Raw genomic sequence first — 25,995 nt, 5'->3', positions numbered from 1 at the left:
AGGATCTCAAAAGCCCTGTCCTTTGGGAGTACGTTTATTATCTAGCCAATTTATAAATTATGAAGTACCTATTTTATTGTTTTTTTTTTTTTTTTTTTTTTGTAATCTTAAAAGTTGGTAAACCCTTATTTTTAATAATTAATCATAAAAAAAAATTAAATCTGAGAAAAAAAGAGTTGATGGGTTAGAGACGGCCCATATGGCCGCGGGCTCAGCCCACCGGCCCACTAATTTCATGGGCCGGTCCGGCCGGCTCACGGTGTGAAACCATGAGTCCAGCCCCACCCCTTTTAATCTATTTCCCTAAACTGGGCTTGGGCCCGACTCGGATTGCTACTTGTACTATACTTCTACCACTTTTCTATAATATTATTATTTATTTTATTAATATTAAAACGTGGATAATGGGATTCAGTCCGCCACGTCAGCGCCGGATTAAAGTATATCAATCCAACTAGATAGGATTTAGCCAGTTAGGCGAATACTATACTATAAAATAATAAAGGCTGCGGCTATATGCAAGACTTAAACCACCTGTGCAAGACCAAATTAAATTTTTTAATGTATAATTACTATAATACCCTTACTTGTTAAAAAAAATAGAAAATTCAAAATGTGCAATACCAAAAACTCAAAAAAAAAAAAAAAAAACCCTATTACAAAACCACAAGACCAACTCTCATCTTCTCCATCAAAACCTTTTCTCCTTCCTCATCTACAAACCCACAAAACCTAAACATTCAAAATCATCAAAACTCAACAAATCTTACAAAGATGGTAAGTATTGAGTCAGAAGACATCAAAATAGAAGAATCTACGGTGGAAAAACCCAAGAAAATATGCATTTATGTGTTTTTTTAGCTAGAATATCGTTTTTCCAAAAAAAAAAATCCCGTGCAGACACAGTCGACATGTACATGTCGAATTTTATAGGCAAAAATCGATATTGAGATGTCGATTTTTCTAGTAAAAAATCGACACCTTAGTGTCGAAATTTAACTGTTAGCAAAGTAGTCCAAATATACTAAATTTCTACATTAAGGTGTCGAATTTATGGACATATATTCGACACCTTAATGTCGAAATTTAGTTGTTTCATATTTTAAAAAAAAAAAAAAAATCCCGCGCACACATAGTCGACATGTACATGTCGAATTTTATAGGTAAAAATCGACATTGAGATGTCGATTTTGGAGTAAAATATTGACACCTTAGTGTCGAAATTTACTATTAGCAAATTAGTCCAAATATACTAAATTTCGACATTAAGGTGTCGAATTTATGGATATTTATTCGACACCGTAATGTCGAAATTTAGTTGTTTCATATTTTTTTATTATTTGTTATTTGGTCTTGCATGAGTAAATAAAAGCCATTTAATTTATGGGTATATTTGTCATTTCATCTTAATAAAATGCAATCTTTTGGAATATTTCTTTAATTTGGTCTTGCACAAGTGGAATTAGTATTGCATGTAGCCGCAGCCAATAATAAATTAGTGTAAATAGTAAAGACAGTGAAATTAATAATTTAAATAGCGGAAGCAACTCATCTCTCTCTCATGTAATTTCCTAATTTCCTTTGGGCAACAAATTACAAAAAAGAATCATCGGAGTTTTCACTCACACACACTACACTTCCCACTGCGTGTGTTCTTCCAATCGATGTCGTCGTTAACCTATCTAATCCGTCGAAAAACCAGACCTCTACCTCTTCGGTTCAGAGAATTCTCATCTAATTCGCAGAAATTAATCAACCCAACAAGTGCGAGAATTGAGAAGATACTGATCGCGAATAGAGGCGAAATTGCGTGCAGGATTATTCGGACTGCCAAGAGGTTGGGGATTCGAACCGTAGCGGTTTACAGCGATGCGGATGAGAGCAGCTTGCATGTCAAGTCGGCTGATGAAGCCGTTCGTATTGGACCCCCGCCGGCTCGGCTCAGCTACTTGAGCGCTCCCTCCATTATCGAAGCCGCTTCCAGGACCGGCGCTCAGGTTATACTTTAACCATATAACTGATTAACTTTACATTCTATTGTTTGGAAGAGTATTTAAGTTTTGCTGAAGAAAATGTATGCTGTTAATTTTAGTTTAAAGGCGAGGATATACTTGGTATGCTTTGTTAGCCAGTCGAGATCCTGGCCTATAAACTGAAACAGTAGCTTAGAAGTATATCGTTTTGACGTTAGAGAAGTGCGGGAGGGATGGGCCTCATTTGTATTCATTCAAGTTGAATGTTGGAAAAAATGATTTTACAGGTTTCTCAACTTTTGCTGATTTGAAAATCAATGTTAGAGTTAAAGAAACCAAGTTTGAACACATTGTATCTGTCTATATTTATATTTACCGGAGGTCGGCAAGTTTGTAAATATATCGTGTTAGTTGTAATGGGAACAGTAACAGTTTTTAACTCCCCCGAAAGGGCCACGTTGTAAATAATGTTTGTTGTGGAGTTTATAATTCTCAAAAGTTCTGATGAATTTATAGTTGTCACCAACATGGAACCCATGATATTAACAAGTCAAGCAGGATATTTAAACCTACATGGATCAATTTATGCTATAAATGAATTTAGGTTGTTCATGTTAATTACTGTAGAGTCACATATTTGTCATTTGTGTTTATTGCATGATATGTGGTTAGCTCATAATTTTGTACTATTTTTTATTGTACATGATGTAGATGGTTGGTTGCTTAATGTTTCTGGAACACACTTTTAGAGTGGGATATCTTCTTTGTGATAATTAGGCTATCCACCCAGGTTATGGTTTCTTATCAGAAAGCGCCGACTTTGCTCAACTTTGCGAAAACGAGGGTTTTACGTTTATTGGACCTCCTGCTTCTGCAATTCGTGACATGGGTGATAAAAGGTAAAACTAAAGGACATGTTATTATCTTCTGTTCACTAAGGTTTTGATTCACTTAGTTCATGGTTTCCTATTTAATAGATGCCAAGGAGTTTTGGGTGCAGGAATACTTAAACAACTAGCTCACATGTATTAGTCGCTTGTACATTACTTTGTCCAAAATTTTGGGGTCGCGAGTTTTTGTGGTAATTGTCAAGCAGCTAGTTTAAATGCATGCAGCACAAACTGGATTTTAGTCATTTTTCCAGCCTCATACATTATGTTTTGGTTTTAGATTAGGTTTTAAAGGTTTTTGGTTATTCTCCATATTGGCAGTCATGTTGACGACAGGAACATGTTGACTGCATCAGTTACCCCCATTTTTTCCTTGATTCTCTGTCACATATTATTTAATGCTCTTTGAATTGTGATTTTACCAAGTTCTAATGGTTGTTGGACACTGTGTGCCAGTGCTTCAAAGAGAATAATGGGAGCAGCAGGAGTGCCCCTTGTGCCTGGATATCATGGTGATGAACAAGATATTGATTTAATGAAGTTAGAAGCTGACAAAATTGGATATCCTGTATTGATCAAGCCAACTCATGGAGGTGGAGGGAAGGTACTACTGTGATTGAGTTTTTTTTGGGGTTAATGTTCTTAATCCTAAGATTATTTCTGGTGTAATTAGACGCTCTCTCTACTATTACATGAATTTTTGCTTTGAATGATGTGTGGAATTTTGTATTTATTTTAATTTCCGGAACCAAAAGAGCACGACAGAATAGTGACAGACACATTATGGTTGGACATGCCCTATGGCAATAGAATTGGGGACAGTGTGTCATAAAGTGATCACAGTTTGGTGTAGAGATATTTCGAGTTGCTCCTATGATTGAAGTGATTTTATGTGCATATTTTAAAAATCGTCCTGTAACGCTTTATTAATCTTCTAATCATCAGATGCACACTTACAACAGTAGGTATCCTGTTTCTATAGTACTTTGTCAGATTTTGTTAGAGACTTGCTAGCCAGTATAACCTGAACTAGTTTATTGATGGGTTCAGACCATAATTTGGTGTATGGTCGATTTCAGGGTATGAGGATTGTGCAGAGTCCTAACGATTTTGTTGATGCATTTATTGGAGCACAACGAGAGGCTGCTGCATCTTTTGGAATAAATACTATCCTGCTGGAAAAATATATAACAAAACCAAGGCACATCGAAGTCCAGGTACTCTTGATCTCACTTATTAGTTTTGACTTTTGAGTACTTTTATCTGTGAATATTTGGATTACAATTTGTTTGTGTATGATATTTCTCAGTTATTTCCTTTTTTCCTATCATTCTTAGAATCACTTATAGGGTGATTTTGGGAGTTGATTGTTATCAGAACGACAATACACTTACCTAAATTTCTAAATGTAGATATTCGGGGACAAATTTGGTAATGTTATACATCTAAATGAAAGAGACTGCAGTGTCCAGAGGAGACACCAGAAGATTATTGAAGAAGCTCCTGCTGTAATTCTTCTTTTCAATTTTTGCTCCTTTGTTCCTTGTATATGGTTTTCTCTGATGATTGCTAATTAACCTGTGGCCAACATTTTTGTACCTGCAGCCAAACATCAGCAATGATTTTCGGTTGCACTTGGGTCAAGCGGCTGTATCTGCAGCCAAGGTGATGTAATGGATTTGTCTATTATTGCACATTATATGACACCGAATTATTTACTGCTAGTTGTTATGGACACCGAGTTGTTTTTCATTTTCATCATGGACAAAAAGGATGCATTGAATGGGTTTTTTAATATTATTATTATTATTTTTATTTACTTATGCTTCTTAGAGTATAGCATCTTATTTGCTGAAGGATAAACCTGTGTACATACATGCTGGAATTTGATACTTGCATAAATATCAAGATGTTTTTTGATTATTCATATCTCCTCTTTTATGTGCTCTCCAGTCAGGAGTGATGTTAGCTGCTAATAATTATTTTCATGCATTGTTAAAGTTTTCCTGATTATTATGCTGAATTAAGAGCATGGTCTTGACTTACCCCTTGAAAAAGAGAATATAGGAAGATACATAGAAAAAAAAAGAGAGCTGATATTGGTCCTTTAAAATTGAAAAGATTATCATCTTTGATTGAACTATTTGAACCTGGAAAGAAAACATTATAACATTTTCTTTTATACCACCGCTTTTTCCTACTCATCATTTGTCTTTTAATATGAAATAAGCTTCTCCACCAGAGGGAGCGCAGTGCTTTTGCACATATGCGATATCCTTTAACTTTTTAAAGTACAGATATACTGCGAAAATTGATTGTTCATGGATGTGTTTTTACAAGTTTGTAATCTCTCTTACTGCTTTCTTTGTAATACCTCTTAATAAATTCACAATGCTTTATTTTCTTTTATAGGCAGTCAGTTACCACAGTGCTGGCACTGTTGAGTTTATAGTTGATACTGTTTCTGGACAATTTTATTTTATGGAGATGAACACACGTCTTCAGGTGGTTTGATTTTTCGAAGCCGTACCTTCGCTCAATTACACGCATATATCTTTCTAAATGCAAAATATACTGGCCTTTCTTTCAGGTTGAACATCCTGTTACTGAGATGATTGTTGGTCAAGATCTTGTGGAGTGGCAAATACATGTTGCTAATGGAGAACCTCTTCCTATCAGTCAATCGCAGGTACCCTTGTCAGGTAAAATTTCTCCTTTGCAGGAATCTTTATCCTTTCTATGTTCACATGGTGCATGTATGCGTGTATCGGAGTTGAGGTTGAACTATTTTAAGTAGAACATAGAATGATATATTATTCAGATTTGAGGCCAAGAGGAGCCAACAAAGGAAATATGTGATTTTTGGTTCTTATATCACATATCTGAGTCCCTTCTGTTATTTTTATTCAATATGATGATCTGACTCTGATGTGTCATCGTATGCTTAAAGATCATCTATAGGATTTTATTTATCAAAATTTTAATGTGTTAAGTCAGATAACTTAGCATTATATGAAACAAAAATCTTGATAATTTTTTTCTTAAACAGATAAGATCTTGATTTCAATTATCATACATTTAATTTATATCTTCTTACAATAGGCCATGCTTTTGAAGCCCGGATATATGCTGAGAATGTTCCAAAAGGATTTCTCCCAGCAACTGGAACTCTTCATCATTATCATCCTGTTCAAGTTTCTTCAGAAGGTACCTAAAATTAGTGTGATAACTTAATGCTGATTTAATGAATCCGATGACTACGTAAATAGTCTATTGGCATTATTTTTCATATTCGATGCCATACACCTTTCAACCTGGGATCTGGCATTTTTCTTGTTATACTAAGTTTGCTCATGTCGACTTAATGCCGATGACCAGTTAGGGTCGAGACTGGAGTTGAGCAGGGAGACACAGTTAGCATGCATTATGATCCGATGATAGCTAAACTTGTAGTATGGGGTGAAGATCGAACACGTGCATTAATCAAAATGAAGGATTGCTTGTCAAAATTTCAGGTATTCTGAACTGGACACTAATATAGCTTAAATGTTCTTTCATGTGCATTTCAGTTGCTCGTTAATTAGTGCTCGAGTTTCTGTGAACTTTCTAAAGATGCATATCTCATGTGACATTTGTGAAAGTCGATCTTAACCACAATTATCAATGCATAGGTTTTTGCTATTTCTAGTAATTCCATAGAAAATGATAATCAGATAATTTTAATAAGCTTCGTTGGACCTTCAGATGATTTTACATTACAAAGAGAATGATGGAAATACCATCCTGCCCTACTCATCAGTTGATCAGTATCTCATCTTTATTCCTTGCACAAGCTATCTTGCCGCAACAAATTTTTAATCTAAATTCTGTGGACCAATTTTGTTCTTGCTCTTCCATTATATGTCCCTTTATCATCATGTATCGACTGTGAATCTCCTTTGCCAAGTCCTTCAGTTAACCAACCTTCAGAATGTATACTAACGTCATGATTCTTCTGACTATCGGCCCCTAGGTCTTGTTATTCTACCGTTTTGGGTAGGATCTGACATTACTTTTTACAGGTTGGAGGTTTGCCGACCAATATTGATTTTCTCTTCAAACTCGCAAACCATGAAGCTTTTGAAAATGGAGAAGTTGAAACACATTTCATTGAAATGCATAAAGATGATCTATTCGTTGATCCAAATAATCAGTTGTCAAGTCAAGTAGTATACAATGCTGCTGTACATAGTGCCGCCTTTGCAGCTGCATGTGTTTGTGAAAAAGAGCATGCAGTAATGAAGGAAAGTTCAAGTTCAGCTGGTAATTTAACGACCCAACTTTTTTACCATATACCCTCTTCTTATACTCTTGGAATCACTAATCCTAGAATCATGCACAGGTAGCCCTTCTGTATGGTATGCTAATCCTCCTTTCCGAGTCAATCACTATGCTAAGCGTACAATGGAGCTTGAATGGGAAGATGAATCTAGCAAGGGTGGCTCGATACTTGTGCCAGTACATGTCACTTATCTGCCCAAAGGGAAATATCGAATCGAGGTTGTTTTTCATCTCCTCATTTCAAGCTGAATTGTTTTTTTGCTTTTGATTCCCGTTAAATATAATATCAATATTCCAGAAAATCCACTATTCAACTAGTTAATATGTATTTTACAGACAGGAGGAAGCAGTACTTCTGATCTCGAGCTGAATGTAGTGCACTTAAGAGACCACGATTTTAGAGTTGAGCATGGTGGTATAAGCACGATTGTCAGCTTATCTGTTTACCAGAAGGTGACTCTTTTACCCAAATTAAACAATGAAAGGAATTTGCTCCTCGATATATTTCTCAATTGCGGTCTTTCACAATAATTTCTACTTGGAGTTAGCAACCTAAGGACTCTCGCATTAAGCTGGTTGAACTATTGTTGTGATACGTGAAATGACTTCCGATTACCTAGCCTCACACAAACAAGAAAACATAAACAACCATTTAAAAAGGCAAAAATGGAATGGGAGAGAATGACACTAAATATCATAGTTGATATTGTACAATTCTTGATTTTATCATCGAGCATATTAGTTTTCTTTGAACAGTGAGGATTATTTCAAAGGGCTTCTTTAACCAAGGTTCTATGTTCTGCACTTTTGCACTAATTGCAGGATCATATGGAGCACATTGACATCTGGCATGGATCGGGTCATCATCATTTTAAACGGAGAAAGGGAATCGACCTAGCTGATGTCGACGAATCCGACCATAAATCTGCTGCTGACGTGGCGTCCTCGCATCCACCTGGAACGGTAGTGGCTCCTATGGCTGGTTTAGTAGTTAAGGTTTTGGTGGAGGATGGGGCAAATGTTGTGGAGGGGCAACCTATATTGGTTTTAGAAGCTATGAAAATGGAGGTCCACTTTCAATTTTTCTTTTCTTTTCCTCGAAAGCTTCACTCAGCTTATGTGTTATTCACATTTAATTTCCCCACGTGGTATCTTAAATAACTTCTCTCCCGCAGCATGTGGTGAAGGCAACAGGTGCTGGTTGCATCGGTGGGCTCCGCGTTAGTGCTGGCCAACAGGTTTCTGATGGTCTCGCTCTATTCAGTATAAAAGGTGATAATCACATGTGCACATAGTTCATGAGTTATTTGACTTGTGTTTATTTGATATGGTTCTTGTTTTGTTATGAATGTTTAAGTGCATGGTTGTTGAACAGGGTGAGTGAAACTTGTGGTTCATTTCTTGCAAGTATTTGTCGGCAAAGTATGGCAGGGAGCTGACCTTGGGATAATAGTTTTTACTAGGTGATGTTACCTCATGTATATGTAAATATTAATTTCAGTTTCTTATTGCCGACAATAATAATATTCAAAATGTAACAATATATTGAAAATTGAAAACGTGGTACAATGTAATAGATATTTCACTGGGGGGGTGACCACCTATTTGAATTTAGGTTCAGTCTTCTCAAAAAAATAAAATAAAATAAAATGTGAAGCTAATTAATTGCAGTAATAATATTTTTTGTTGAGAAGTAGTACTAATGGTACTCAATCGCTTGGAAATTGCAAATATATGCACATGCACTCACAAAACACCATTAACTATTGATGCAGAATAATGAGCCCGAGGCAATCTTATTAAGGCAGAATCTCTTCAATTAATGGGCCAATTGGCCCAACACAATATACTAGCAATAACCAATTTGGATCAATCAAACAGGTCTATACTATCACCGGGTAAAAATACACCGGACACAAACACGCATATACCCACATTGGTGTGTGTAGATTGACCGGAAAAATTCATTCGGTGTTACCTTTATGGGATATAACATAGTAAAGAAAACTAAAAGTATGATTTCAAGGGGAATTTTTTTTTATATATCTTCATTTCCTTAATTTATGACTGGCTACATTATAATAATACTGAAATAATAATACATACGATGTATATTTTCATTTCCCTTTTTTTTTTATATGAGAAGCCTCTAGTCTAGTGTATGCATAGTGAAAGACGCTACACAGAGGCATCCGTTCTCGTTCATCTTCTCTACCAAAACCCACGAAACTCCCAACAGAAGCCTCAACAGAGGCCATTATTTTTACATTTCTCCAACTATTGTTAGGAGAATGGTGCAGGTAGGTACTGCAATGTTAGATTTCCTCCGTCACTGCGGCGGCGTCGCCGTGATCGACGGCGGTCTCGCGACGGAGCTTGAACGGCACGGCGCCAATCTCAACGATCCTCTTTGGAGCGCCAAATGCCTCCTAACCTCCCCTCACCTCATCCGTGCTGTATGTCTTTCTTCTTCTTTCTTTCTCTCTTCTCTCCTTTCTTTGTGTTTTCATCTTTTCATTTTATTCCCTTTTGCATTTTTGGTTTATAATCACGATTAGGGTTTTTTTTTTCAATGGGCGCATTAAGCTGTACGAACTAGTATTTTGCATGTAATCCTGAAGTGTTCTTTTGCTTATTGCTTATTAATTAGAGTTAGTGTCTTAGTTGATCCACCGACAGTCTCGTGATTTTGAAAAAAAAGGGACGAAAAATGGGTCATCAATTATGAAATGGTTGTTTTGATTTTGAGGGTTTTGTTTGTATTGAGCTATCTTGTGAGTCTGCTAGTTCAGAATTTTGCAGCGTGTCGAATTGATGCTTTTAAGGTGTGGACCACCATGTGTGAAATCATCCATGTTTATCTCTTGTATTGTACCGAACCATTATGGTGGGGCATCACTACTGAGGACTGTCAGTATGATACATCATACATGGAATTAAGATGAAAACCTTGACAACTCGGAATTTGGTTTATTCGTTAGGAACTTATCCTCAAACCAATTTTAGAAAAAAATTGAATCCTTGTTAGGAATCAATGCATAAAGTTATAGTTAGCACTTGTTTGTGTTGTTAACAAATCTTATGCTTGAAGTTCAAATCTCATGGAAATTTATAGCATTAGTAATCACCTACAAGCACCAAGGGAATCGAATACTACTGCTTGATATGATTTTGTTTCATGGGATTAGACTTTGAGGCCTGATTGCATTATAACTTGAGTATGTTGACTGTAAGCTTCTTGTGCTGCTGAGTGTGGTATTGTTTTTCTTGGTGAAATTACAATGCTTACGAAATTAAAAATCAAAAGATAGAGATCCAGACGAATTTTTTGTTGGTAATGCTCATGGTCTATTTTTATAGAGCAGGTACACCTTGATTACCTTGAAGCCGGTGCAGACATAATTATTACAGCATCTTATCAGGTACTTTCTTATTTTCCGTCTAATTTGGGATTTCCTTGTCTTGCTATGTGTATGTATAGGGGGAAACATAAATTTACAAATTTGTTAAATTACACAGGCAACTATACAAGGGTTTGAGAACAAAGGCTATTCTCTAGAAGAAAGTGAGAACTTACTCAGAAAGAGTGTCGAGATTGCACTCGAGGCACGAGAATTGTACTACAGTAGGTGTAGTGAATCCTTTACCGATCATAATCCAGGTGAAAAGATCCTCAAGCAACGAGAAATACTCGTTGCAGCATCTGTTGGTAGTTATGGGGCTTACCTAGCCGATGGTTCTGAATACAGGTGATTTTATGCAATACTTATATCAACCATATAATCTTCTTTTTTGTTGGATTTTTTTTTTAGTTAAAATTTATCTCACATTGGGTCGTTTATGCATATTAATTCTTGTTCACATTCAGTGGTGATTATGGAGATGCTATGGATTTGGAGTTCTTGAAGAATTTTCATCGAAGGAGAGTTAAGGTTCTTGCAGATTCTGGTCCTGATCTTATAGCCTTTGAAACAGTACCCAACAAGCTCGAAGCTCAGGTACATTAATTTTATTTGCCCCACAAGTAGCATTATGTAGTGCTAGAAACTCGTGTGAGTTTATTTTTGTGTTGATTGTAATTTGTGGTGCTCAATCAGGCATTTGCTATGCTTCTCGAGGAAGAAGAGATAAATATTCCTGCATGGCTCTCTTTTAATTCTAAGGATGGAGTTAATGTGGTTAGTGGTGACTCTTTGTCCGAGTGTGTTGCGATTGCTGAATCATCCGACAAAATCGTTGCGGTTGGGATCAATTGTACCCCTCCGAGATTTATCAGGGATCTGATTTTATCCATCAAGAAGGTGTGGTTTCTGCAATTTTTACACGTTACTTACTTTTTACATGAATGATATAGAAAAATCAAGTATGTAATTTAATCTTACTTTTATCTTATATGTATTTCCTGGTGCTCTTGACTTGGTTTCACCTCAGGTGTCGTCCAAACCAATACTCATTTACCCAAATAGTGGTGAAAGTTATGATGCCGATCGGAAGGAGTGGGTGGTGAGTTTTCTAATTGGTTCACGGTTTTTTTTTTTTTTTTTTTTTAATATTTAAAGATGGATGATAAATTAGTGTTGGTCTTGATCTAGACTGTTTGCCTAATCCTTTGCTCATCTCATGGTATTAAAGACATGCTCTTTATTGAAGCAAAAAGCGCAAAATATCGTTTTATCTTAATCACATGGTAAATCAATTGCTGAATTCAAGTTTTTTCAAATATTGGAGGTGTCCTCGAGTACAAATTGTTCCAATTTGTCTGGTTTATGAAATTATATTTCTGCCCTTCGCTAAGGATCAAACGGAGCTACTTTTTTCTTGAACAATTTCTTTGTATAAATCGTAAGTGTTTTTTTTCTGAATGTATGAGATATGAGATGTATACACACTTATCTGAATATTTTGAATGATATCTTCTGGTTTTGGTATTAAACTATTTATCAAATCCCACTAAAAAAGACACTTTTTTTTTTTTTTTTTTTTTTATGTTGCAGCAAAATACAGGGGTTTCGGACAGAGACTTTGTTTCGTACGTAAACAAATGGTGTGAAGTAGGAGCATCTCTCGTTGGAGGTTGCTGCAGAACAACTCCCCACACTATCAGATCAATTTATAAAACCCTCTCCTCCACAAGATCTGCCGCTCCCCCATCTTCATGATCACAATTTCTAAACGAGTAAAAACGATAGTTTTTTACTATCTCCAGTCAGGACTGACTTTTAGTTTAAAAGTTTTGTTTGATTTACATGTCTGGTGTATCACACTTATGATCGACAATGCTTTCCTCTAGTTGGCAATACTTCTGTAACATTGATTTTCGATTACGCAATCGTTGCTCTGTTTTTCTAATTCAGACAATCTTTTATTCTTGGAAAGCCTAATTCGTCTCCTCGAATTCTTTCAAGGGTAGTGTTTTTGTTTCGTTCCGTAAGAAGATTAAAGATTTTAAATTACTGACATATAAATACGGATAAATTCTGCAATTTCCAACTCCAGATCCATAAATTAAAAAAGAAACACACAGAATTCTTATTCATGCAAACACTAAACACGAACACGTCGATGATCAAGAATCGAAACCAGAGTAGACGCCTCTGTCTCTAAGCAACCTCTTCTCTTCTTCAACATAGTTCTTCCCTCTACTCGCTTGGCCGAGGTCTCGTTTCCTCTTCTCCTTCTGCTGAAAGGAGAGATTCTTCTTCTCCTTCATAGTCTGAACGTTCTGAAGCTGCTCCGCATCAGCTATGGCAGCCCTCGTTTTCTGTCGATCCTCAAACGATTCCTCTTCCACCTCTTTCGATTTTTGTGCTCCATTCCCCTTAGACCAAGACCAATTCTGCTCTTGTTCAGGTTCCTTTGGTGGGGGCACTTTCAACACAGACAGCCCTCCTTTATATCCATGCCTACTCAACGCTTCAAAGTCTATACCTTTCTTCTTCTTCTTCTTCGCAGCATCCACTGCAAAACACATGAGTCCAAGCTATAAAAATTGCTTAGAAATCAAATGTTAATTCTTTATTCCCAGATTCGTGGAAATCTAATTATTGTCCGTACATCTTTGTTGTTCAATTCAATTGGGTTCGATTTACTAGGGGTAAAAAGGGGCTTCTAAATATGCTGCAAGAGTTCAATATACAGAAAAAAAAAAAATATGTTCTTTATCAAACCAGTCGGAAAGAACAACCCAGACAAGGAATTGTTTCAAGACAATATTAAGGTAGAAGTAAAGAAGTATGAGCTTTGAGAATCGAGATACGTACCCGCCTTTGTAGATTTATCCGAATCGTCGGACGACGTCGTATCGTCGTCGCTCCACTTTAGCCCTCTCTTCATTTCTCCGTTTACTTAATTGAGCGGATTAACGTTCACTTCTCCGGGAAAATGCCGAGGCATACCTCGTTCGAACGACGTCGTTTTGACCCAGCAGTTGACCATTTACTTTGACCGGGTCAGGTAAAACGAGCGGTTTTGTGACAAAGAAACGGTTCAAACTTTAATCTCTCGAAGCCCTAAAAAAACCCACCCCCTTTTCTCCCAGACGTAATTTCCAAATTCAGCGGATAATTTCCAGTACGCCGTCGTATACCGTTGCCGTTGTACACCTCTGAAACGGAGAAGGTAACTACTTTCTTCGTCTTTATTTTTTTACTTGTAATTCACTGCTTGAATATTTATGTAAAATGAAAATAATAAACTTCGAGTGTGTGTTTGTGTGTGTGTGTTTTTTTAATAATTCTGAGCTGTTATGCTCCGTTTAGTATAATTTTTGCATTTTATGACCTGATACCCAATAATTAGTTAATGATTACTGGTTACGATTTTTGTAGTGTGTTTTTTACTTGACATTATATTTTTCAGTGGTATTGCAATAACTACACCATCAACTTCAAGTAGAATATCACAGCTTCTTTTACTCTCACAATGGAGATCAAGTTAGATGTAGTGGTAGATTCCTCCCTTGTTTTAATAAAGCAAGGCGCCGAGGCTGTAAGTCGAAAATTTGTTCCTTTCGTAATATATCCTATTATTTATGCCTCGTGGTTCAATTGCTGATTAACATTTTTCAGAGAGTGTTCGAATCGACTTTTGTTGATCGAAGGTCCGTCGTTAAGGAACGTTTTTCGAAGAAATACAGGCATCCTTCTTTGGACTCAAAACTCACTCTCAAACGTCTCAATGCGGTTAGTGTTAATTACTAAACATAGACATCATTAAGCAAAATAATCATCTCTTAATTACTATCACGTAAGCAGGAAGCTAGGTGCACCTCAAAAGCTAGAAAGCTCGGAGTTTCAACTCCAGTGCTATACGCTGTCGATCCTTTGCTGCACAGTTTAACGTTCGAGTTTGTCGAGGGCCCCACTGTAAAAGACGTATTCCTCGACTTCGGATCAAATGGTATTGTTGAAGAACGGTTAGATGATATTGCAACACAGATTGGTCTTGCTATTGGCAAATTGCACGATGGTGGCCTTGTCCATGGTGATTTGACAACATCAAACATGTTGATACGAAGCGGTACTAATCAGCTGGTAGGTTTTTTATAATGTTTCGATTATGTTTATGTTTATTATTAATTTATTATTATTATTTTTTTTTGTCGAGTATAATAGTTACTGCAGAAGATTTGTATGTGTTTTTTTTAAGGTGCTCATTGATTTTGGTCTAAGCTTCACATCGAACCTTCCGGAAGATAAAGCAGTCGATCTCTATGTTCTTGAACGAGCTTTGCTGTCTATGCACTCTTCATGCGGAAATGTGGTGAGTGTGTTAATTGTATTCATGCTTTTTTGTTCTTTTGTAATTATTTGTCGGAAATATTGTCAGCTGGTCATTGGGTATTATTATGTCATAATACTCGGCCAATTATTCCCTTATCTGCTGTATGTATAATCGTTTTGTCTGTTTTGAACTGGTGTAGATGGACAGAATCCTTGATGCATATAAGAAATCCTCCAAGCAGCGTTCGGTAACCTTGTACAAGCTTGCTCAAGGTCTCCCTTCTTTTGTACTTGTGGATTTTATTGAATTTTCGTGTTGTCTGAAAAGCAGTATTATGTGTTGGTCTGATTTTTTATTCTTACCATATTTTGGTTGTATTTTAGTTCGGCAAAGAGGGAGAAAGCGCTCTATGGTTGGGTGAGCCCTTGAACATCTACATACCATCAACAAGGCTATAACTGTAAGTTTTCAATAAAACGAACTTGATGCTTTGGTTTGCGTTCATAATTCTGATTTTTATTTGAAATTGTAGATAATTCGTTTATATTCCCACTGAAGGTATGGTGTTCGAGATTGGGTTGAACACTTGGTTTGTGAATATGCATAGGATTCAAGAATCTTGAATTTTGTTAACCTTTATTTGAGATTTTTGCTAATGCATCCGAAATTTTATAAATTTTAGTTCATTTGGATTAATAAATCGAACCCTTTTGAGTGTAATGTTGACAAACAATATATTTACAACTTCCTGTCTCGACTTTAAACCGTATATTTGACACACATCAAATACATCTTTGTTATGCAGGTAAAATCACAGCTCTTTGCAGACACCCAGGAAGTTGGATATTTTGCTTGCGAAGGAAGACTAAATGCGAAAAGTTCATCCGGACAAATTATTTCGAATTAATTATTCGTATCGATGTCAAGTGTAACTTCGTTTTCGCTGAAACATTCCACTTGATTATTACTTCTAAAGACCAAAATGTGTATGTTTATTCTCGTTAGTTAAAAGCGGTAATTCCATGTTCAAATTTATTGTGTTCTTGCTATCAATTTTCAATTGCTGTGTGATTATTGTAACCCTATTCTTAAATATGATTTTGAATTTTTAATACTCAAAATGGGTTTGTATTTATTTAAGAAATTAATTTAAAAGTATGACCCCAAAAATATAATTGAAGATTAAAAGCTTCATAAATTGAAAATTTCCCTCCACTTTTAATTCCCGGCTCAAGAACTTCCCGCCCTCCACTTCATAAATTGAACGTAATCTCTGATTCTTTGTTAAGCTCAACAATGGCAGCTAATCTCTACAACACCCACGTCAAACTTTTAGCCTTCGATTTCCTCTCTCTTTCCCCCAATCCAAGAGACACGTCGTCTTTCTCTCGTAAAGGCGTGCCCTTGTCACGCGCTGAAACGGTCGGGTATGTTGTGACCCGTGATCTCAAATACGGAAGATTCCTCAGATTCACCATCGACGATGGAACCGGATGCATCGCTTGCGTCCTCTGGCTCAACCAGCTCACCTCTCCTCACTTCTCCAGGCGCGACCCGTCAGATGTTCGATCAATTGCCTCAATGGCGGAGAAACTTGCTTCTGAGATTCAGTTGGGCGATGTTGCCAGGGTTCGTGGTAGGATCACCGTGTTCAGAGGGATTGTTCAGATTACAGTTTCCGATGTCGCTTTCGAGACGGACCCTAATGCCCAAATCCTGCACTGGCTCGACTGCGTTAGGCTGGCGAACAAATGTTACGATAAGTTTCCATCTTAAATACATTTGCCATTTCTTGTGTTTATTTTTGCATGTTTGTATGTTGATTCTTGAATCTTGACAATACTGCCGATGAATAGACGATTCTCGTTTCACCATGTTCAACAAGTTGGATAAAGCCAACAAAAAAAAAATTGCAGGGAGTGCATTTAAATTGCATCAGTCACTATTTCGATATTAAGACTCCCAACCGTCTGCAATGTTTAATTTTTGTAGTGGTGTATATAACTACTGAGTTGGTGGTCTTCATTTAGTCATTGACATTCTAGCTATTAATCTTTTCAAACTATGATTTATTGAAAAATAGTTAAACTTTATTTGATGTTCGGTTTGTTCGTTAACTTTTTGAGGCAACTCCTGAAATTTCGCGAAGAACGAGCCCTCATCCCGATTTATCGAACAAGTGTTTGATTGAATATGTTATTTTCATATGTTTGGGCTTTGTGACTATACGAACATTAAATTGGATCGACTAGTTCAGTGGTCCGGTTCAGCCGATTGAGCCGAGCCGGCTTGCTGGTCCAATCTGACAAAATGAAGGATATGAACATAATAAATATAATAGGAGTGCTAGTTGTTTCTTGGTAGGTAAAATCATTTCATCACCAAAGTTTAACAAGTCCCTCTCAAACTTACTTCATATTTTTCAACATTATCCTTAAATTACAATTTTTTTTTTATTTATAAATATTTTATTGCATAGCTGATAAGTTGATGAAAGCAACAAACAATTTTTTCCGATTGCTGCAAATGGGGGCGAGCGATTCGTGCCGGTTTAATTAAAGAAATAAATAAATAAATATTCGACTCATTAAAATAATCAAGAATGAAAAAGAAATCTAGAAAGAACAATTTGAATACATTTGTAGGATGGATAAATAAAATAAAATAAAATAAAATAAATAAAATTAAGGGAAAATGAGAGGGTTGAGGAATTGATAGTGACATGTGAAGTAATAAAGAAAGAGAGGAGGTGGTGAAGACTTGAGGAAAACGAAAGGCAAGAAATCATAGTGACAAGATCTTTGGCAAAGGTCAATGGAATTTTTATTTTTAGATGAAAAATAAATAAATAAAAAGGAAACCTTTTTTCACAAGTTAAATATTTGGTGAAAATTATTTCTACCTTAGTTTTTTTTACACCCTTTGGTGAAAAGTTTCACATCCGACTTGTAGTAGTGTTCTCTGTTCTACTTTGCTTCTCTTTGTAAATCTTTGCTATATATATATATATATATATATATATATATATATATATATATATATATATATATATATATATATATATAAATGTGTGTGTGTGTGTGTGTGTGTGTGATTTTACGAGGTTGGGAGTTGTAAAGGGAATGGTTTTGTTCTTGGTCTGCTGGTGGTGAAAAAAATTACCAGACGTAGTTAATAATTTGTGCTTCTTGGCAAGAATTTTGACTGTGGTACAAAAGTTAATTTTTGAAATTTGATCTAATTATAAAAAATAAAATAACAATAATAATAAATATTATAAATTGATATGAAAAGTTTATAGGCATATACCTTATTTGATGTGACACTAAACATATTTTAATTGAACAACATCAATTATTGCGGAATAAATGTTTAAATTACAATTTTTAGGAAATATTCGTCCCAAATACTAGTCGTTTAAACAAGTTGGGATAATTATTTTCAAAAGAAAAAAAAAACAAGTTGGGATAATTAATCATCCTAATAAGATCAGACTTTGATGCTTGTTTTTTTTTATTTTAGTATCCTATAAAAAAAATATAATGAAGTACTAATAAAATGGAAAAAGAAAATGATAGGGAAAATTTCAAAGAGTAAAGAAAATGGACCACTATTAGGTGGACACGTGGAACACTCTCACAAGTCTATTACGTCTAGGGGAACCTTCATAAGAGATTACTGGGTCATTACTCATTAGTGGGTGATTAATTAATAATAATAAAATCATAATTAAGAATTAAGATACATTTGTTTGTAGGTTTGCTTGGATTGTATCGCCGGCCCAGACATGATTATATTAATTAATATTTGTAATAATTAAATTAAATAAAAAAGAGTAGTTGAGTGCAAAAGAAACATTGAAAATGTGAAAACAGTGACTTGGGTTGGGACCAAAACGCAGTCTCCCACATGTAGCATGTGGGAATTTAAGATTAGTCAAATTAAAATCCCACCTTAAACCAAGAAATTACTTTGTTCTAACTTGTTTAATTAGTTTAATTAATTAGTTAAACTTGTAGTTTTGCCCAAAACCCTAGGGAGATCGCGTGGGCTGTGGGTCGACCCAAAAAATAAAAAAAACTAGCTAAGGGGCTCTAAACAAATATATCCTCATACATGAATGTAAAAAGTGCTTTCATCTGATTTTTTTATTTTATTTTTTTATATCGATATTTAATTCATTAATCTAAGATTATTAATAAAAAAAGATTTACAAGCATATTATCTCTCTTAAAGGAAGAAACTCTTATGTGGTGTTTGCAAAACGAATTTTTGCTTTTGTTTCCTTAAAAATAAGTTATTTTCTGAAAAATACCCATACGCTTACGTTTTCTATTTAATTTAATTTTTCACTATATCTACGGAATACCTTCAACTTTCAGAAATAAACACTTAATATTTACTTGACTCACAATCACTAACTTCTATTTTGTTTGGAAAAACAGAAAAAATGAAATTACTTGCAATTTTTTCAAGAAAACAAAAGGGGGCGAAATGCAATTTACCATTTCTTGAATGAATGATTCCCCAAGCACAAAAAAAAAAAAGTAGCACTAACCTATGAATAAGCTCAAAAGCCATAATTGCAAAGAGAGTACTCAAATTAGGACCTATTTGGCTTAGGGTCCCAAGACACTAGTTTGGTTTGACCCCAAAAAAAACTCTCCAAATTGCTTTACAAACAAACATAGTGTTCTTACATTTAGATACACAAAAAGGCATCTCTATATATATTTACATTCCCATGCATTAAAATCCCAATCTTATCATAACCCAATAAAGCAGCTATTGGAAGTTTACTCAAACCCCAATAATTTAGAGTGGGACAAGAAAAATATATCGCTCGTCTCAAACATCGGGCTGAAATACATCGAACAGTATATTAATTGCTCAAAATTTACATATGTACACTCTAAAGACAACCAATGTACATATCTTAGTATACAAGTCATGAGATTTATATGAGGTGTACTTGCCATAATTTCCCTTTGATTTCAAAAGAAGTAATAAATTAAATACACCCTTCTTTTACTTCTTCAAACTCTTTCATCTTTTAGGGTCCATTTGGATGGAGGGATTTGGGGAGGGATTTGATTTGGGGAAGGGATTTGAAATGACTCCAATTTTGGAGTCATTTCAAATCCACTCCAATTGCTCAAAACATAACTAAAAAGGAGGGGCGGGGATTTGAAATCCATCTCCAAATCCCTCAATCCAAACAAGTTCGAGGGATTTGTTATTATGGATTTGAAATCCCTTCCCCAAATCCCTCCATCCAAATGCACCCTTACATTCTTGAGTAGTGGATCAACCCTTTCATCCGCTGACCGCGGGCAGTCTTGAAACCAAAAACCCGGGCAGGGTTGGGTGTTGGTGGGTTTCTGTAGATTGTGATCAACATGTACATATAGCCATGTCACCCTTAATCCGGGTCGGGGCCCCTTTGTTTTGAGACTAAACACCTCGAGAAATACTCACACACACTGTGTGTGTGTCTGTGTTTTATTTTCTTGATTTTTGTTTTCTCCTTTCTTTTTTCTCTCTCTCTCTCTCTCTCTCTCTCTCTCCCATCTCTGCACTTTATTCTCTTCAAAATTCGATACTTAGCTCTGTACTCAGAACGAGGTTTTGAAAACAGAACATACACCACCCCCACCCCCACCCCACCCCACCCCCCATAAAACCAAAGGGCATACCTCTCTACTACATTGTCTCTTGTTTATGTTAATGTTCTGCATTGTCCTGTTTCTACATTCAGAATCTGAGTATCTCACTGCTCACCCCCTCCTTCAATCCCTTTCTTTGTTTTTCTTTCCGCTGTGTTCTGTACTTGTCAAATTACAGAAACACCACCACAAAGCAATTTCTCAGCTGGGTATTCTTGTAATTTAGCACATGCCAAGAACCTAGGATTGTTGTCTTCTTCCTCCCCCTCTTGTTTTGTTTTTTTTCTCTTGATCAATTAGACTGAACATTGGTGCCAATTGGAGGGATAAAAGGCTACAAACTGTAGCAAATTGTTATCTTGTGATCTTGTTCAAATTTCTGAAAGATTGAGGAAGTTGTCTATATATGAAGTGGTGGAACAATGAGAGATGGAAACACAAAGAAAAGCAAGGTTTGTTTCTGTTCATTAATGAGCCTTTAATGGATTTTTTATCTCTCTGCATTGTTGGTTTCAAGATTTCTGATTTTTTTGTTTCTTTTGTTGTTCTTGATGAAGTTTTCTTGGCCTAAGACCCTAGTCAAGAAATGGCTCAACATCAAAAGCAAGACTGAGGATTTTCATGCTGATGACATCATCCGTGGAGGTATTATTTCAATTCCATCTGCAAATTCATGGTCAAAAAATCTCTGATTTGGTTTCTGAAAATAAAAATAAAAATGGAGTCTTTGAGAGTTGTAATGAAAAAAAATGGAGTCTTTAAGAGTTGTAATGAAAAAAAATGGAGTCTTTTAGCTGTAATGAAAAAACCCAGATCATTCTTTGTCCGGGATCTCATCTTCTATGTTGTATCATGTATCTGTAATTACCAAGATTATTTTTTTCCAATTTTTTTCTTCTATCTGAAAGAAATTAATCTTTTTTTTTTGTTTAATATTAAATGCAAATGTGGGTCATATGCTGCAACAGTCCATTACCACAGCTTTAAAAACTTTAAGTAATTGCTTTTTCAGGTATTGATGAAGAATTGAGGAACAATTTCTCAGAGAGGGAGGCATGCACTATCAAGAAAAGCAAAACAGGTTCAGATTCAGACAACTGGTTTTCCTTTTGGACCACATTTTATTATTAATTACCTAACAATTAACCCATTTATGTTTCACTAATTGAATTAACAGAAAAATCGAGTAAACGAACCTCCGATCGTCTCCGGCGAAGTAAGATTGATCTCGATGCCAACCAAATTACAGATGTCAACAACTACAGGTTTGTTCTAGTCTTCCATAATCCCTAATTATTATTAAAAAAAATAAATTAAAAAAAATAATGGTTTTATTTTATATTGGAACAGGATCTTTGTGGCAACATGGAATGTAGCTGGAAAATCTCCACCTAGTTATTTAAATCTTGAAGAATGGCTACACACATCACCTCCTGCAGATATATATGTTCTTGGGTAATTACTTACGTAGAAAATAATTTCAAAAATATTAATGCTTTGCTAAGAATATTTGTTAATAATGACTCCATATTTATCATTCTCTTTTCAAGGTTTCAAGAAATTGTCCCTCTTAATGCTGGTAACGTACTCGGAACAGAAGATAACGGGCCCGCCAAAAAATGGCTATCCCTAATTCGAAAGACACTAAATACACTACCGGGTAGTGGCATTAGCTGCCGTACTCCTTCGCCAGTTCCAGATCCAATAATCGAACTCGAAGATGATTTCGAAGGATCAAACAGAGAGAAAGCTTCTGCTTTCTTCCACCGCAGTTCTTTCCAGTCGTTAAGCCGGAGCATGAGAATGACGGAGAAGGATATTTTGACCCCACAGCCTAATCTGGACCGTCGATTCAGCGTATGCGATCGTGCGATGTACGGTCACAGATCGAGCGATTATTACGATCCCAATGCCACCTGGGATTGCTCCTCCGATGATGAAAACGGGCTGAGTGACTCGCCTTACGCGCATTATCCCTCACCTGTTTCTTACAACTGCTCTGTTTCTGTTGAGGAGAGAGACAGAAATCAAGGGCAGTCGAAGTATTGCTTAGTTGCAAGCAAACAAATGGTCGGGATTTTTCTTACAGTGTGGATAAGGAGTGATTTACGAGATGCTGTTCGTAATTTGAAGGTGTCTTGCGTTGGAAGAGGGTTGATGGGGTATTTAGGAAATAAGGTACGGTCTATTTTTGATGGAATTTTTCACGAAGCAAGAACGAAAATAATCCACATTCTTGTTGTATTAATTTTTTTGTTTTTCTTTTTTCAGGGCTCGATTTCTATTAGCATGTCTTTGCACCAAACGAGCTTCTGCTTCGTTTGTACCCATTTAACATCTGGAGAGAAAGAGGGCGATGAAATGAGAAGAAACTCGGATGTAATGGAAATTTTGAGGAAAACGAGGTTTCCGCGTGTTCACACTGTGGGCGATGAGAACTCCCCTCAAACCATTCTTGAGCATGAGTAAGTTATTTAAATTTGATTTTATTTTTTAATGGTTCTTGTTACTTCAATAATATAACGAAGCCGTATACGAGTTTCTTCATTTTTTTTTTCAACACAGTGTGGTTAAAATCTAAATACCATGTATTTGTGTGTGTTGTTTCAGTCGAATCATATGGCTCGGAGATTTGAATTACAGAATTGCATTGTCTTACCGATGTGCGAAGGCTCTTGTCGAGATGCGAAATTGGAGAGCTTTGTTAGAAAATGACCAGGCAAGCAAATAAAACAAACCGACTCCCCATTTTATTTATAAAATGGACTTCGTAAATCATTTTATTGATTATTCATATATCCCATTTATTTTTTATCTTTTACAACAGCTACGTATAGAGCAGAGACACGGGAGAGTTTTCCCCGGATGGAACGAGGGCAGAATATATTTCCCTCCAACGTACAAATATTCAAATAATTCCGACAGATACGCTGGCGAAAATATGCACCCAAAGGAAAAACGAAGAACTCCTGCATGGTAATTATATATTAATTCATTCAAATTCTTACATGCCAATAAAGTATATTATATATATAATGATGATATTTATGTTTATTTATTATGAATGAAGGTGTGATCGGATACTATGGCACGGTAGAGGCTTACAGCAACTATCCTATGTTCGTGGGGAATCGAGGTTTTCAGATCATAGACCGGTTTACAGTATATTTTTGGCAGAAGTTGAGTCGATTAATCGAAGCAGGATAAAGAAAAGCACTAGTTATTCTAGCTCCAGGGTTGAGGTTGAAGAGTTGCTTCCGTATGCTTTTGCAAATGGATATGCCATACCATATTTTTCATGAGGATTGATTGATTAACTACCTCCTTTTGCACGATGGATAATATTATCCTGGAATATTGGGACAAGAAGCTGCTATGCAATAAGGTCAGTTTTTTTTTTTCTTCGAATTTTCGTGTTTATTTCATTTAATTTTAATTGTTTTGTGAGTAAATAAAATAATTTTATGGTTTACAGTTTGTGATACGGAGGATATACCTCATGGCTCGGACAACTTTGTTATCGATGCATGCAGTTAATTCTTGATTCAGGTAATTAATATGCCAAAGAGGATAAAGTAATGAACCAATAAATCGTTAAATAGTTAGTAAAAATTCAAAATCACTAATTCAAAACCTCGCTTGTATTGTCTTGACAGGCTCAAATTGTTAAATGGGGTTTTCTCATCGGTTCCGTTTTTGTAAATAGAATAAACGCAACATCAAGAACAAGAATTCCGAGAACTGTAGCTAATAACGAGGTACGAAACTTCATCATTCTTCTACTAAAACTTCACATCCACTTGCGATTACCGTAACTTCATAGGTGGTTAATATTGTATTTTGCATGGTTTTGCAGGACGCCGGTGCGATTTCGTAAATAACACGTGACTCGATTGCAAATACTCCTATTCTTTTTTAGCAACGTTGTAGATTTGTTAGTGAAGGTAGAAGAAGTTGAATTATTGGGACAATAGGAAAAGTAGAGAATCTATTCCAAAGAGTTGACAGAGCAGTGGCTTAGATAATGTACCACATATATAAGTAGCATCAAATTTCCATTAAAACAGAGTTTCTACAGATAAAGTTTTCTTGTCCCAACAGAGACATATTTGATTGATTGCCTTCTTCTTACAACTCCAATTTTTACTTGTATTACATTTTTCACTTTTGTGTGTGTGTGTGTGTGTGTGTGTGTAATTATTTTCAAATAATTGATTTATGTTTTCCAACACATGCACCACGTAAAAGACTTCCAAAAGTGTTAAATTATTGAAACATGAGGGACCAAATATATTTTTTTGTAAACATTAGGGATCAATGTGAAATCTGTGCAAACTTGAGAGATGAAAACTGTATTTTCCCGATTCACATTATCACAAAACAATTTGATTGAAAATGCACAAGTAGGGATTTTGATATATATATATATATATATATATATATGTAAAATTACAATTCTTGATATCATAATTTATATAAAAGTGTCAATAATATGTAATAAAATTAGTACAAGTATAAAGTTGTGGTTAATTGGAGAATTAATATTGACAAAGTATATGTAGTGTAATATTGGTGGAGTAACGTTTATTATTCCAAGAAATGAAGTTTGTATAGTGACAGGTGGACAGAGTGAAGTACTCTTATAAACAGAGTGGCATGTGGCGGCGTTAGCGGTGGCGGAATTTGGGGCCCCCCCGTGGGCCGGCCGATTTGTGCTGATCAATTTACAGATAACCCGTACTAAACTCACAGTTGCTGCCATAAATTTTTATTAATTTTGTTTTGTCTTCTCATTTGTTTAACTGTTTCAATTCTGGGTTTTTTTAAGTTGTAATAGTGTTGTTTTTCTTTCTTTTGTCGGTTTTCACAGGTGGTTGGTTCATTTAATTTTCCTCTGTGGTTGTCTTAAATATTATAGTCAACTATAGTTACTAGTCCATGCTGGCATGCTGTTCTTCCTTTAAACTTTTTTTTTCTTAATTTAATTCTTCCACAATTATTTTTATTATGCAGAAAAATGAAAAGAAAATAAAAGACGGGGGAGTATTTCATTTAATTTAATTCTTCCACAATTCTTTCACTTTTGTTTTCATCTTTTTACTTTTATTTCATATAATTTAATCACTTGCCCAATATTAATTCTCCATGAAATTCCAGAACTTGGTACTTGTATTATTTTATTTACAAATTATTGATACTTTTCTTTTTTTTTGAAATAAATTGTGATATCAAGAATTGTAGAGTATTTATTTGGCCACATATACCCTTGTGGCCATATTCTTCTTTAATGTGTTTTACCACTTTGACTAAAGTAAGGTATGGAGATTTGCCCTTGTTAAGGTAACACTTTTGTTTTATTTTATTTTAAGATAAAAGAAAGAGAAAGAGAGACAATGATCCAAGTGGGGATGGGAAGCACCACCT

At 35.5% G+C, this 25,995-nt stretch overlaps 6 protein-coding genes across 10 annotated transcripts; 5 read left to right on the top strand and 1 right to left on the bottom strand.

The window, feature by feature from the left end:
- Positions 1–1,484: 1,484 nt before the first annotated feature.
- MCCA (methylcrotonyl-CoA carboxylase alpha chain) lies at positions 1,485–8,844 on the top strand. 3 transcript variants are annotated; one of them, XM_012976652.2, is made up of 16 exons: positions 1,485–1,997; positions 2,751–2,872; positions 3,320–3,467; positions 3,943–4,080; positions 4,276–4,371; positions 4,469–4,528; positions 5,276–5,368; positions 5,454–5,565; positions 5,966–6,070; positions 6,242–6,378; positions 6,925–7,165; positions 7,245–7,402; positions 7,520–7,636; positions 8,006–8,251; positions 8,359–8,455; positions 8,559–8,844. In XM_012976652.2, the coding sequence occupies exons 1-16, from the start codon at positions 1,665–1,667 to the stop codon at positions 8,561–8,563; spliced, it is 2,208 nt and encodes a 735-aa protein (XP_012832106.2). In that variant the 5' UTR covers positions 1,485–1,664; the 3' UTR covers positions 8,564–8,844. The 3 variants fall into 3 exon arrangements, with proteins under 3 accessions (XP_012832106.2, XP_088672393.1, XP_088672392.1); XM_088816267.1 differs by having other exon boundaries at positions 1,507–1,997; positions 2,764–2,872; XM_088816266.1 differs by having other exon boundaries at positions 1,516–1,997; positions 2,685–2,872.
- A 131-nt stretch (positions 8,845–8,975) lies between these two features.
- HMT2 (homocysteine methyltransferase 2) lies at positions 8,976–12,558 on the top strand. Of its 2 annotated transcripts, none has more exons than XM_012976663.2 (7): positions 8,976–9,639; positions 10,549–10,605; positions 10,703–10,932; positions 11,052–11,181; positions 11,281–11,484; positions 11,615–11,686; positions 12,178–12,558. In XM_012976663.2, exons 1-7 carry the CDS (start codon positions 9,475–9,477, stop codon positions 12,340–12,342), a joined length of 1,023 nt encoding a protein of 340 aa, XP_012832117.1. In that variant the 5' UTR covers positions 8,976–9,474; the 3' UTR covers positions 12,343–12,558. The 2 variants fall into 2 exon arrangements, with proteins under 2 accessions (XP_012832117.1, XP_012832126.1); XM_012976672.2 differs by lacking the exon at positions 8,976–9,639 and adding an exon at positions 10,097–10,412.
- A 61-nt stretch (positions 12,559–12,619) lies between these two features.
- On the bottom strand, positions 12,620–13,583 carry LOC105953075 (uncharacterized). The gene is made up of 2 exons (XM_012976703.2): positions 13,444–13,583; positions 12,620–13,141 (listed from the first exon to the last, which is right to left on the bottom strand). Exons 1-2 carry the CDS (start codon positions 13,514–13,516, stop codon positions 12,750–12,752), a joined length of 465 nt encoding a protein of 154 aa, XP_012832157.2. The 5' UTR covers positions 13,517–13,583; the 3' UTR covers positions 12,620–12,749.
- A 54-nt stretch (positions 13,584–13,637) lies between these two features.
- Positions 13,638–15,936, top strand: LOC105953054 (uncharacterized). Its single transcript, XM_012976684.2, has 8 exons — positions 13,638–13,801; positions 14,042–14,170; positions 14,251–14,364; positions 14,437–14,715; positions 14,831–14,944; positions 15,105–15,177; positions 15,289–15,365; positions 15,711–15,936. The coding sequence occupies exons 2-7, from the start codon at positions 14,105–14,107 to the stop codon at positions 15,324–15,326; spliced, it is 684 nt and encodes a 227-aa protein (XP_012832138.2). The 5' UTR covers positions 13,638–13,801; positions 14,042–14,104; the 3' UTR covers positions 15,327–15,365; positions 15,711–15,936.
- A 152-nt stretch (positions 15,937–16,088) lies between these two features.
- Positions 16,089–16,821, top strand: STN1 (Nucleic acid-binding, OB-fold-like protein). The gene has a single exon (XM_012976692.2). The coding sequence runs from the start codon at positions 16,202–16,204 to the stop codon at positions 16,679–16,681; it is 480 nt and encodes a 159-aa protein (XP_012832146.2). The 5' UTR covers positions 16,089–16,201; the 3' UTR covers positions 16,682–16,821.
- Positions 16,822–20,318: 3,497 nt separating this feature from the next.
- On the top strand, positions 20,319–24,705 carry LOC105953084 (DNAse I-like superfamily protein). Of its 2 annotated transcripts, none has more exons than XM_012976723.2 (13): positions 20,319–21,023; positions 21,129–21,216; positions 21,584–21,652; positions 21,749–21,836; positions 21,922–22,026; positions 22,122–22,749; positions 22,843–23,036; positions 23,182–23,290; positions 23,399–23,547; positions 23,642–23,956; positions 24,047–24,120; positions 24,278–24,329; positions 24,428–24,705. In XM_012976723.2, the coding sequence occupies exons 1-10, from the start codon at positions 20,994–20,996 to the stop codon at positions 23,871–23,873; spliced, it is 1,692 nt and encodes a 563-aa protein (XP_012832177.2). In that variant the 5' UTR covers positions 20,319–20,993; the 3' UTR covers positions 23,874–23,956; positions 24,047–24,120; positions 24,278–24,329; positions 24,428–24,705. The 2 variants fall into 2 exon arrangements, with proteins under 2 accessions (XP_012832177.2, XP_012832167.2); XM_012976713.2 differs by having other exon boundaries at positions 24,228–24,329.
- Positions 24,706–25,995: the final 1,290 nt, after the last annotated feature.

Source organism: Erythranthe guttata, chromosome 4 (assembly GCF_056151865.1).
Source record: "Erythranthe guttata isolate IM_541 chromosome 4, IM_541, whole genome shotgun sequence".
Taxonomy (NCBI): Eukaryota; Viridiplantae; Streptophyta; class Magnoliopsida; order Lamiales; family Phrymaceae; genus Erythranthe; species Erythranthe guttata.
This window is presented reverse-complemented; position numbering and strand designations above follow the sequence as displayed.